General features: G+C 46.9%; 1 protein-coding gene across 2 annotated transcripts in view; it reads left to right on the top strand.

Annotated features, from left to right (window-relative positions):
* The window catches only part of CCDC186 (coiled-coil domain containing 186), a 40,966-nt gene that overhangs the window by 12,683 nt on the left and 15,316 nt on the right, over positions 1 to 12,967 (top strand). The window contains exons 2-5 of one of the 2 annotated variants that reach the window (XM_070945388.1): positions 834 to 1,495; positions 10,267 to 10,393; positions 11,003 to 11,131; positions 11,607 to 11,819. In XM_070945388.1, coding sequence (XP_070801489.1) covers positions 849 to 1,495; positions 10,267 to 10,393; positions 11,003 to 11,131; positions 11,607 to 11,819 — 1,116 coding nt within the window. In that variant the 5' untranslated portion in view covers positions 834 to 848. Of the gene's footprint in view, positions 1 to 833; positions 1,496 to 10,266; positions 10,394 to 11,002; positions 11,144 to 11,606; positions 11,820 to 12,967 lie in introns of both variants that reach the window. The other variant, XM_070945387.1, reaches the window with a different exon arrangement.

Genomic DNA, 12,967 nt, shown 5'->3' with positions numbered 1-12,967 from the left:
GGCCCACCAGAAGTAGGGAAACAGGCTGTTTCCTGCCTCCGGAGGGGCTGGGGGGGGTGGAAGGACCATTTTTCTTTCTTTCCTTGGTCCAGATCCTCTCTATGCATCTGCGGAGGGCGAAAACAGCCTTTCCCACTCCCTCGGAGGCCCTCCAAAGGCCTGAAACGGGACATCCCCAACTCCTGATGGGACAGGAAGTGACATTTTTTGCTGTCCCCAGCCTCCAGAGAGTCCTAGAGAGGCTGGGGACAGCAAAAAACATCACTTCCTGTCCCACCGGGAGTTGGGAAATTTCAGGCCTTTGGAGGGCCTCCGAAGAATTGAGAAAGGCTGTTTTTGCCCTTTCCAGATAAATAGAGAGGATCTGGAACCAGGTAAGAAAGAAAAATGGGCCTACCAGCTATCACGTGCCAGGAGCGGGGGGGGGGAGATGAGAGGTTGCGCGTGCATGCACAGGGCAGGGCGCATAGAATTATCGGTGTGGGCACGTGCATGAGTGACCCTCCCCCGCCCCGCCCCCTCTCCTGGCACGCGATGGCAAAAATGTTAGCCATCACTGCCCTAGGTAATATGGGTTATTTATTTAATTGGCCAATGCATACATAAATGTGGTTGTTCTTTTTATTCTTCTGGTTAAATTGTGTCAGTATGTGTGATTATGGGATATCAAAAGAGATTAAAAGATTAAAAAATATCTTCATGTCTTTCAGTTAATAGAACTAACTAATGTTCAAGCAATGCCATGATATTTAAAAATCAGCAGAATATACCTGAACATAGATTATAGTACCTCTTGTTTGTCTATATGATAATATGGATAATTTTATTTCTAGATTCTTGGTGGAAAGATGGATGAACACTTACCCGAACAGCACACTACTCCAAGGATGGTCAACCTATCAAAGACTGGTAATGAATCTCCCAATTTACCAAGTGTTGAAGAAGCTGACAAAAAGTATGATATTCAGGATGATGTACATATTGCAGACACAAGATGTGAAAAAAGCACTTTAAGCATAGAAAATAAAGAGTTAATACTGGATCCCACCTTTTCATCTATTGATTTAAATGAGGATGGAGATGTAATTGAAGCACAACCTGCTCCAAATTTTAACAGAGACTGCTGTGAGTTAAAAGTAAAAGAATCCAAGGAAGCAGATTGCTTGCCCAGTGAACAAAGTGAACAAAAGGTTTTGAAAACAGAGGACAAAAATCAATCCTTGACGGACCTATTTCAAGATCATGTGAAAAGACCTTATGGGGTCTGTTCAGAGAGCCCATATGACACGGATTACACTAAGAACCTTATGTCAAATCTAGAGAATGCTTCCTCTCAGGAGGCTTTGCTAGAAGAAATTGAATCTGAGCTCCTGTCAACAGATTTGTTGAAAAATCCTACACTTTCAAACGGAATGTGCAATACCAAGGCTACCTTGGCTGTATTTGAAAAATGCATTCAAGATAAATATTTACAGCAAGAGCACATAATAAAGAAGTGAGTACTGTGTGAATAGCTGCATACTGCCTCTTAAACATTTTTGTGGTCTGTAATAGATTTATGGTCTGGATAGCCATAATGATATGATCATACTGAAACTGATAGTTGTACAAATACTTTTGAAATTTTGAGATGTAGGACTCCCTTAAGGTAACTCTTTGGGAATGCGAATGCCAAGTTGTTTCTTAATCTGCAAGAATTGGGCAATGTCAGCCCAATTTCTGTGTTAGTCATATTTTTCAGTGTAATGTTTGCTGATGAGGAGATACTTTGCATTGAAAAGTGAAATAAAGAATCTTCCATTGTCAAGCATTTCCTTTGCTATGATGGGATCCTAAGTACTTGATTAAGAAATAAATTGTAGTCTAAAACCACAAAGGCTGCCTGGAATTATGCAGCACCCCTGCTAAGATGCATTGTCATCAAATGGGACAATTAATGTAACATTGTACATCAATATATCTTGGATATTTATTTTTACATTAAACTTGAATTAAGGTTAGGTAGGAATAATTAGCTATACAAGATGAACTTGCAATAAAAGGCGTAACCAGAAAGAATTTAGTTTAACATGAAATGAAGCCCTTTGCAAAGTCACCATTATATCTTCTGTTTTATATTAGAGAAAAGTTGCTGTTGGCCAGTGGAGCTTCATAGCTAATTCTTAGCTATAAAATTACCTTTATCCAAAGGTTGAAATGATACTGTAGAAGTAAACACAACAGTTGCTAAAGCATAGCAGCCAAAACACAACACACAGTTCGCCTATCAGAATTTTTGTCAGTTGACAGGGCATTTGTTGTTGCATAGTAGCATATACAAAGTCAACTGAAATCTGTAACGATTGTACATTTTTTAGACATGGTTGCAAATTTAAAATAGAGACACTAAATGGTTATTGTGATTCCCTATGAGCATATACTTCATGAATTTTTCAAGGTAATTGGATCCAAGAAGAGTGATTTATTTTTATATCTTAGATTTGACTAACCATCTTGAGTCATATATTCAGTGATAGGTATATAAATTCATTGTGTATAAATAAATGTTCTTGGATTAATCAATGTATTGCTACTTATACCTGAAGCACTTTGCAGAGCCCGGGTAGTGAACTTTTTTTAATTGAACTTTTTTTATTAGGCTTATCAAAGTGTAAGATATAAATGAAAATGAAAATAATGCAAAAATGGGGAAAGGCAATGGGGAAAGAAAAAGATGTAGGCTAAAGGGGGGAAAAGAAAGAATAGATTTTTTTTAGTGCAGTATAATAACATCATAACATTACAGCTTCAATTTTTTACTTTTACATACTAATATGTACTAGCCATTCTATAACAACAAACTTATGTAGTTAGCAGAACCCAAAGTCAACCCAGATCATGACCTTTTGCGAAGCAATGCAGGATTCTTCTTCTTCTTCCTTTTCCCCTTCCTCTTTTCCTGTGCGCTGCTCCCACTATCCATGAATGGGTTAATCCTTCAGTGCTTGGCAAACAACTGGGTGAAACAAAAGGCTTTTGTTCCCCCTTTCCGGCTCCCAAGCCACGCCTCTGGTCCCATGATCCCCCAGTCTTCACTCAGTTGCTGGCAAACACTGTAGTGATTTTTGGAGCTCCACAGATTGCTAAGGTATTGTGAGTCTGTGGGGGTTTTCTTCTCTTTCCTTTCTTTGAATTTCTAAAAGTATTGGCTTTCCCCTTTCCTTTGAGCGTTAGGTTTTTGTGTTATTTTTGAGTAGCCCCCCTTCGCGATTTTTCTTCATTTTAACTGCTGCACGGGGCGATTTGAGCAGAGGAGGGGGGAGTGGAGCAGAGCGCGCACACGCTTGCTCGCCAGCAAAGCGCCACCGGGCGATCCGCTCCCTCTTCAGCCAGCAAGGGGCTCATAGCTCACCGCCCCACCCCGGAGCCAGCAATTACCAGCGGCGCGCTCTTCAGCTGGCCGGCGGAGCTGCAAGCGCCGGCCGCCCACGTGGCGAAGACCCGACGCCGCTCTCCAGGCTGAGCGTCGCAGGGCTGCACCGGAGCGAGGGCGCGAGGCAGGACTAGCGCCGGAAGAAGGAGACAGCCCTCCCCGCACTACGGAATAACCCCTCGTTAAGGGGATTGCGCGGTGTCTGGTCGGACCCTCGGGCCGCCATTATAAGTCCGCTGCCAGGTCTGACCTCGTGGAGAAGCGCACCACGTGGCAGCGCCATATTGGCGGACCTTCGGGCCGCCATTTTGGGCGAGATATTCAAGCTTGCGCCTCCCTTATTCACCAGGGAGCCAGCTGCAGACCTGCACCCCCCCCACTGCTGGAAGGGGCATCAAACCACTCCCACCACCACCGTCTGAAGAGGTTTGGGGGAGGCCCCGGGGCGCTCACTCAACAGATCACCAGTGAGTCGCAGGGCAAGCTCCTAATTCAAGTTCCAGCCACCTCAGCCATGTCTCATTCCCCCCCATCATCAGACATGGAGCTGGAACTAAGCCCCCCTCGCATAAGCGAAAAAAGGGGGAAAAAGAAATCAAAAAAGAGACACGTGAGCTCGGCCAGCAGGGCTGCCTCAGAAGGTTCCCTACCCTTCCAGGATAGGGACGCCCTGAGAAGGCACAACGCCCTAGAGCGACAGTGGGAGAGGGCTCACAAGGCGGCTTCAGGAATCCTACCCAGGGATCCTGCACCTGGGGAGCCTACCCCCATTTCACCAAGAGAGGCGGAAAGGGGACTTACATCTGTGGCCGACATCACAGTCACCCCCAGTACCCCTGAGGGGTTTGGGCCCACTCGCACAACACCTCGCAGTGAGACAGCGTCAAGGCCCGGACTGGAGGCTCCAACTTCCCCTCCACCAAACCAGCATCGCCGGGCTAGAGAGGCAAGTGCCACACCCTCAAGGGTAGATCCACAGGGTCAGGGCGGACTGGGCTCAGCCCCCCCAGTGGACTTCCAGGCCATGTTTTCGGCGGCCCTCTCATCCTTTTTCACGGCAACAATGCAGCAGGCGTCCCAGGTTCCCGTACAAACCGCACCCAACCAGGCGCGGCCGCTCCAACCCCAGTCCCATCCCCTCCCAGAGCGTGGTCGGGACTCTTCGTCAGACGAATCGGACCAAGCGGAGGACGCCCCAGAGGAGATGGAGCTATCGGAGGATGAAGGTCTAGCACCAGACACCCAGGCCTTTGCAGGCCTTTTCTGCCCGGCCCTGTTCAAGTCGCTTCTCCACAAGGCACGACTCACAACCAACCTTGGAGTCCCAGGAGATGTTGCAACGCCCTCCACGTCAACGGCGGGCCCTCACGACGCCCTTTTCAAGTCATCAAAGCCGCAGAAGGACTACATCCCTTGCCCGCAGCTATTTACAGACGTGATTCAGAACCCCTGGGTGCAGCCGGCCTCCATGGCAACACCCAGCAGCCTCGATAAGAAACTCTACTGCTCAGCCCCAGAGTTAGAGGACCTCCTGGTGCTCCCCTCAGTGGACCAGCCAGTGGCAACGTTATCCTCCAACTCCCTGATTTCTACCGACCCTCTAGACACGCTCAAGGCAGAGGAAAAGAGGATGGAATGGCCCTTCCGCAAAGCTCACCAGGCAGTGGGCTGGGCAATCAGATCTGCCACAGCGTCATCTTTCTTCAACAGAGCCTCGCTCATTTGGCTCCGTCACCTGCAGGACAGGCTCCCGCCTGAGGACACTAGACTGCACCAAGATGTAAATAAGATAATAGCTGCCACCGAATACACTGCCGACAGCTCCCTGAACTCAGCCAAGTTCGCCTCAAGGGCGCTGGCTTCTACGCTTACGGCTAGGAGGCTATTCTGGCTTCGGCCTTGGAAAGCCGACTTTAAGGCCAAGTGGAAGCTGGCGGCTTCCCCATACAAAGCACCAGATCTGTTCGGTGCTTCGCTGGAGCCCCTACTGATTGAAGGGAAGGACAAGAGGAAGATCCTTCCTTCAACCTACAGGCGCCAGGAACGCAGGTACACGCCTTACCCGCTCCAGCAGCCCTTTCGTGCAGGCGCCGGACCCAGGGGGTCCTCCTCGCACCGCTCCCATTACCAGGGAGGAGACAGATTTAACGACAGACAGCAGTTCCGAGACCGAGGAAGACACCAGCAGCCTAAACGCAATTTCCGAGGAGCCGGCCCTAAGCCCGCCAGAAGGGGGAAATGACTCCGGGCCTATAGGGCCCATAGGGGGACGGCTCATCCTCTTCCATCAACAATGGGCCAGATCGACCTCGGACTCCTGGGTAAGGCGTACGACCTCTTCCGGTCTGTCTATCGAATTCTCCGGCCAGCCGCCCCACAGGTTTGTCTGTTGTCCAGCCCCTCGATCCTCGGAACTTCAGGACCTGATGGCGCAGGAGATTGCCCACCTCCTGGAGATCGAGGCCATAGAGCCGGTCCCGCACAGCCAGCGGGGCTCAGGATTCTACTCGACCCTCTTCTTGGCCCCCAAGAATTCCGGGGGTTGGAGGGGCATACTGAATCTAAAGCGCCTGAACCTGGCGGTACAATACCGCAGGTTCAAGATGCACTCCCTCAAGTCCATCTTAGCGGGAGTGAGACAGGGCGACTTCCTTCAATCAGTCGACCTCCGGGAGGCTTATCTGCACATGCCGATTCACCCACATCACCGTCAGTACCTGAGGTTCGAATACGCGGGCCGCCACTACCAATATCGCGCGATGCCGTTCGGACTGTCCTCGGCTCCCCGCACCTTTACCAAGCTGGTTGCGGTGGTGGCGGCCAGGCTCCGGGCCGTCCCGATCCGGGTGCTATGTTATCTGAACGACATTCTGGTCCTGTCGTCCACACCCGACCAAGCTTACAGAGACATGAAGATGGTGATCAAGGTCTTCCAGGACCACGGCTTCACCATAAACTTCGCAAAGAGTCAGCTCCAGCCCACCACCAGGCTTCTTCACCTGGGGGCACTGATAGATTCGGCCAGCGGCCAAGTATTTCTGTCTCCGGACAGAGTCCAAAGCATCAGAACCTCAACTCTGCAGACTCTGACGAGGAGGAGGGTAGCCCTGATCCACCTCTCAACCCTCCTCGGGAAGATGGTATCCTGCTTCGGCATCGTACCGTGGGCACGCAGACATTCCAGACCTCTGCAGTGGTTCCTCCTCCCCTTCCAGCGAACGGGAAGGGCCAACTCCAAGAAGGAAGTACGCCTCACCCTGCAGCCTCGCAGGTCTCTCAGGTGGTGGACATCGCAGTCGCTCCTAAAGGGTTCCAGCTTTCTAGAGCCAGACCGTCTGATTCTCACCACCGACGCCAGCCTTCGGGGGTGGGGAGCCCATCTCCACAACCTAGTCACGCAAGGTCAGTGGTCGCAGGAAGAACAGCAATGCAGCATCAACCTCCTAGAGCTTTGGGCGATCAGACTGGCACTGCGCAACTTCCAGCCGACGGTACAGGGACATCACATCTTAATCCTGACCGACAACATCTCGGCCAAGGCGCACGTCAACAGGGAGGGGGGCACGAGGTCCCGTATACTGATGAAGGAGGCCGAGGAGCTGTTCAGCTGGGCAGAGAGACACCTGCTCTCGATCAGAGCAGATCACATTTCCGGAGCAACCAATGTGAGGGCGGACTGGCTCAGCCGCGAAACAATAGACCAAGCGGAATGGCAGCTCCACCCTCAGCTGTTTCAAGAACTCGCTTCTCGCTTCGGAAACCCGGTTGTAGATCTCTTCGCAACCCCGACCAATGCTCAGCTCCCCCGCTTCATATCACGCTACCCGACACCACAAGCGGAGGACCACGATGCGCTGCGCTGCAGATGGCCCGAGGGTCTCCTGTACGCATTCCCACCGGTCCCGCTGCTCCCACGGCTCATTCGGAAGCTACTGGCAGAAAAAGCCGACCTAATCCTGGTAGCCCCGAACTGGCCCCGGAGACCATGGTTCGCCGACCTAGTAGCACTGTCCGTAGAAGAGCCATGGGTGATCCCACCGCAGCAGCTCGTCCTGTGCCAAGGAGCAGTCACGCACCCAGAGCCCCAGTGGCTGCAATTAGCCGTCTGGCATTTGAACGGGTCATCCTGAAGAAGGACAGCCTACCAGACGAGGTGGTTGCCACTATCCAGGCGGCCAGACGTCCAGCTACGACCCGCATCTACGAGTCATCATGGCAGGCGTTCTGTCGCTGGAGCGCCCACCAGCACATCGACCCCACGTCAGCCGCTATTCAGGACATTCTGCGGTTCCTACAAGCTGGCCTAGACAGGGGCCTGGCCCCTGCAACCTTACGGAGACAGACGGCAGTGTTGTCAACAGTCATTACATGCCCTCCGTACCAATCCCTCGCGCACCACCCGCGCATCAAGGGGTTTCTTCATGGGGCCACCAACCTGCGGCCCCCCACAGTCCACCGCTATCCCTCATGGGATTTACCCCTAGTGTTGCGGGCATTGACCGGGCCCCCCTTTGAGCCCCTAGACTCAACATCGCTTAAGTACCTATCGTTTAAGGTGACCTTCCTGCTGGCGATCACCTCAGCGAGGAGGGTCTCAGAGCTAGCGGCTCTGTCAGTCCGCAAAGACTTGTGCATCTTCCACGACTCCACGGTGACCCTACGCCTGGATCCTGCCTTCATCCCGAAGGTCAACTCGTGGTTCCACCGAGCCCAGGAGCTCATCCTGCCGGATTTCTGCCCCTCACCTCGTGATCCCAGAGAAAAGAGGTGGCACACCCTAGACGTGCGACGCGCCATCCGCACTTACATCCAACGGACTGCGCCTTTCCGCCGTACAGAGGGACTCCTGGTCTCCTTCAACCCGAAGTCCATGGGTCAGAAAATATCAGCAGCCACAGTCAGCAGATGGATCAAGGCCTGCATCGCCCTGGCATATGACCTGAGCGCCAAACCGGCCCCCAGCAAGATCCTACCGCACTCGACTCGCAGCGCGGCCACCACGGCGGCCTGGGCCACCCAAGCCTCGGTCGTGGACATCTGCAGAGCTGCGACGTGGTCATCCCTCACACCGTTCATCCGCCACTACAGGATCGATGCGTACAACTCGGCCGAGGCATCCTTTGGCCGCAGAGTTCTGCAGAAAGTACTGACAGAGGAGGACTCTGGAGGCAGTCAGCTCCCCACCCAGGGAATTTAAGCTTGGGTATATCCCATTCATGGATAGTGGGAGCAGCGCACAGGAAAATGGACGTTGTCTTACCTGAACGTCCCTTTTCTGGGCGCTGCGTACACTATCCATATCCCGCCCGTTAGGGCTGCCTGCCACTGTTATGGCTGAGTCCAGTTCTGCTTCCTTAAGTTAAGTTAATTTGAGTTAATAAAGTTGAGTTCTATAAGTTACTCTTGGTGTGGCTTCTTGTCTGCTGCGCCTTCGTTCAGACTGGGGGATCATGGGACCAGAGGCGTGGCTTGGGAGCCGGAAAGGGGGAACAAAAGCCTTTTGTTTCACCCAGTTGTTTGCCAAGCACTGAAGGATTAACCCATTCATGGATAGTGTACGCAGCGCCCAGAAAAGGGACGTTCAGGTAAGACAACGTCCATTCCTCTTCTTCTTCTTCATTGCCTAATAGTTTTGATAATTTCGAAACATGTTACCTTTGCCTTGAATATAGCTGTTCTAGATGCCCAGGTTGTGTTGATTGGTTATATGACTTTCTAGCTTTTTCTGTCCAGACAGTTTCTTTAATATACTACAGGTAGTGCTCAATTGAGCCCAAAATGTATGTTGTTAAGTGAGTTTTGCCCCCATTGTACGAGTTTTCGTGCCACACTTGTTAAGCGAATCATTGCACTTGTTACGTTTTTGGTTCATTTTCTTAAAAGTGGTTGAATCTAAAAAGCAACTTTGGTGTGAAGATAGCAATTAAACTGGGTTCTTAATGTTCTCTGAGTGTGGCTTTCTTCTTGCAAATGTTTTGTTGTCACACTGGGTAACATTATCAGCACTTTGACATGGAAGAGATACAGGGTGTATTACCAGCCTTGTGTGTGTTTGGGCTGGATCAGTGGTATTGTTTCTTCTTTGATTGGCAAGCTATTGTCTTGTGCTTGTAGTGATTAGGTGCTGGTTTGATACTTATCTTGGGAGTTGGTTAATGAGGATGTGGTGTGGCCCGTCTGGCCCTTCCTTTGAGCTTTTGTTGTTGCTTTTGAATTTTGAAAAATAAATGGAGTTTATTTCTATATTCCTGTTAATTGTGAATTTGTCAGAGTGCCAAGCTTCTAAGAATTCTCTCACATGGAATTGAATTCACAAGAGAGGAAGGAAACAGTGACAGGCTACCCTTCCTAGACATATTTTAATAAACAAAGAAAATAATGGTAACTGTAAGACCAGGTGCATCATAAACCAATCCCTCAATTTTAATTGAGTACTAAACTACCTACAGCACAGAAAAGTTCATAACAACAGATGATTGTCAAAAATGATTGTGGTAACCTAGAACTCCAGGAAGGAGAAATAAATATACAACATGTTCTAATTAAATGGATACTTTGCAATTTCATTTTTTTAAAAAAAGCCTATTCATGCAACCAACCAGAATGCTTTTTCTTGAAGGTTACAATTGTTTCTATGGCTTCTGTTTTTAGAGGCCAAGTCTTCTTTACCAGGCCTTTTATCAGGCCATTTCAACTTGTGGGAGTTTAATTGTATTTTATTGCTTTGGGGGAAGGGCGCCACAGATCTTAAATAAATTTCTTGGTCTCTATAGTAGTTTCAAAGAGGACAAGAGGACTGTGTTCACAAATGTTCACCTTGCCTGATCAATTATTTTAATTGTTTTAATGGATAGATTGATTAAAGAAAACAAGAAGCATCAGGAACTAATTTTGGACATTTGTTCAGAAAAGGACAACTTAAAAGATGAGCTGAAGAAGAGAACAGAAACTGAAAAGCAACATCTCAATATAATTAGACAGGTAAGAGTTTTATGCTGATCCAAGTTTCTTCAGGAAACATTGTGTATTTCTATTTATAGTCCTAAATTGATCTTCAGAAAATTAGATTTCAGATTAGTCTTTCCACAGTCTAAGATCAATTTTTTTTTCCCTGATGGACTAAATTGCAGTGATTTTTTTTTTTTCAATTGCAGAGCAGGGTTTTCAGAAAGGAAAGGAAGTGACAATTCATCAGCCTTGCTGGATCATATTTAAAATGATGTTTATATGCTTTATTCCTTTCTCTTCCCATATTGCATGTTAATGGTTCTTTGCTTTCCAATCGGTGGTTCTGAAATTTCTGAACCCTCTCCAGCCTAGATCCTATATGGATATTCAATCTGTTCCAAAACTATTTTTTTAAAAAAATAATAACTTATTGCTCAATAAGTTATCGCTGCAGAATTTCTCAGATACAAATTGGTATGTTGGTCTCCAGTTTTTAAATTCTTATGTTTAACTTTTTTCTAAGGTATATAAATGCAGAAATTATGACTTCTAATATGTCAGTTATTAAGATCTTTCTTCAAGTTTTACAGATTATGTAATTTACATATACCTATACATACTGGCATTTGTTTTCTTTTACAGCTGGAAATGAGAGTAGAAGACCTCCAGAAAGAAGCTAAAACAGTTAAAGATAAACTTGTATCTCAGGATGCTGCTGCAAAAAATGCTATACAGCAATTGCACAAAGAGATGGCCTTTCGTACAGATCAGGTAATTAATCAGGTGATAATTTCCTAGCTTAGAATGTACGCTATTTTGACCCATCACATGTTTATATTGTCTATTCCAGAGTTCCCCAACCTTTCTGGGTTGAGGGAGGGAGGTGCCTTTACGCACGCATGTGCACATGGGAATGGGGCTGCGAGCGTACGCATCACAAATGGGGCCATGATGCAAAGTGGGCCATGAGCGTGTGCGTGACCCTAGTGCGAGTGGAGTTGTGTGCACGCGCACACACTTGCATGCACTGGCCAGCCACTCACGCAGCCCACAGGTTGGGAACCCCTGGTATATTCTAACTTTGCTGGGAACCAAGTTAATAGAACAAGTTCCTCCCAATTTTCTAGGAAACTATGTATTTTGTAATCCTTCAATTGATTTTATTTTTATTTTTATTTTTTTTGGAGGAAAAAACAATATTTGCTCTCATGGATAAAAGTAAACTTGTAATATTTGGTATTCTAAGGCAAACAAGAAATGTGAAGAGGCCCGTCAAGAAAAGGAAGCTATGGTCATGAAGTATGTTAGAGGAGAAAAGGAGTCCTTGGACCTGAGAAAGGAAAAAGAGATCCTTGAAAGAAAACTCAGAGATGCAAACAAAGATATTGAAAAGCATACTAACAAAATCAAGCAGCTTTCCCAGGAAAAAGCAAGATTGCACCAACTATTCGAAAGCAAGGTATGCTATTTGCATTGATGTTCTTTTGGTAGTCACCTTCAATACAAAAAAAGAGAGGCAAAAATGATGATACCATTTAGTTGTTTCTTGCACATGAAGTGCAGAAAGAAGTTAAAATAAAATGAAGCAGAGGAAAAAAGTTTCAGTATATATATTATATCTATATCTATGTGATGAGTTGGATTCTTTTGGGACACTTAAAGAAAACAATTACCATGAATGAAGGAGCTTGCCTAAACCCAGACTGATTTCTATGAATTGATACGGTCCGCCAAAGAACTATTGATTACCCAGAATTCAAGCCATGGGAATATTTTTAAAGAAAACTATGGGATTCAGCTATCCACCACTTGAGCCTTCTTAAACTTGTAGGATGCTAGCTTTATATCTGTTCTTTACCTACCCATCTGCCTAGAGTACTTACCTACCTACCTAGTTTCTCACAAAATAAGACATCCCCTGATAATAAGCCCAATCGGGCTTTTGAGTGTATGGCAGTAAGGCCAAGCACTTATTTCAGGGTTCAAAAAAATATAAGACGGTCTTATTTTTGGGAAAACACAGTACCTATCTGTCTATTTGCCATAGAGTACTTACTCACCTACTGCCTTCCTACCTATTTGTCATTAAAAGAATCTCAGGAGAAGAGCAGAAAATTCATTACAGCAAACTGCCAGCCAAGTATAAAAGGAAATGTATATCCACAGTCTTCAAGCATATTGACATTCATGACATTATATTGCTTACCTTGGATCTATTATGCAAATAAATAATATTCTCAAATTGTGTATTTCTATCTGTGTTACTTTCTTGAGTATTTTAATTTTTCTTAATTTATGGAAAAAGGAACTAAGTCTAGCTCCCTATAAAATATTGCTGGCAATAAGACCCTATTGTTGTTTATATGTCATGTCTATTATAAGATAGTTTTCTTGACCCTCTAATTTTTTTCAGGCAACTAATATTTTACAGAATTAGAACTATTTCACTATAAAACAAAGAAACAATGCTATGGTGTTGTAAAGCGATAAGTTGAAAAAGGAGTTACTTCATAACTTCCGTTGCCTGATCACTTTTCAGTATAGTGAGGAATTTGCTGCCCCCAAATGGTGAAATTTGAATTGCGTGCAGTCTAAATTATGTTTAAA

This window comes from Pituophis catenifer, unplaced genomic scaffold (genome assembly GCF_029215685.1).
Source record: "Pituophis catenifer annectens isolate HBS135680 unplaced genomic scaffold, rPitCat1.0.hap2 SCAF_6, whole genome shotgun sequence".
In the NCBI taxonomy this organism is placed as follows: domain Eukaryota; kingdom Metazoa; phylum Chordata; class Lepidosauria; order Squamata; family Colubridae; genus Pituophis; species Pituophis catenifer.
The sequence above is the reverse complement of the archived record's forward strand: the minus strand, read 5'-3'. Positions and strand labels throughout refer to the sequence as shown.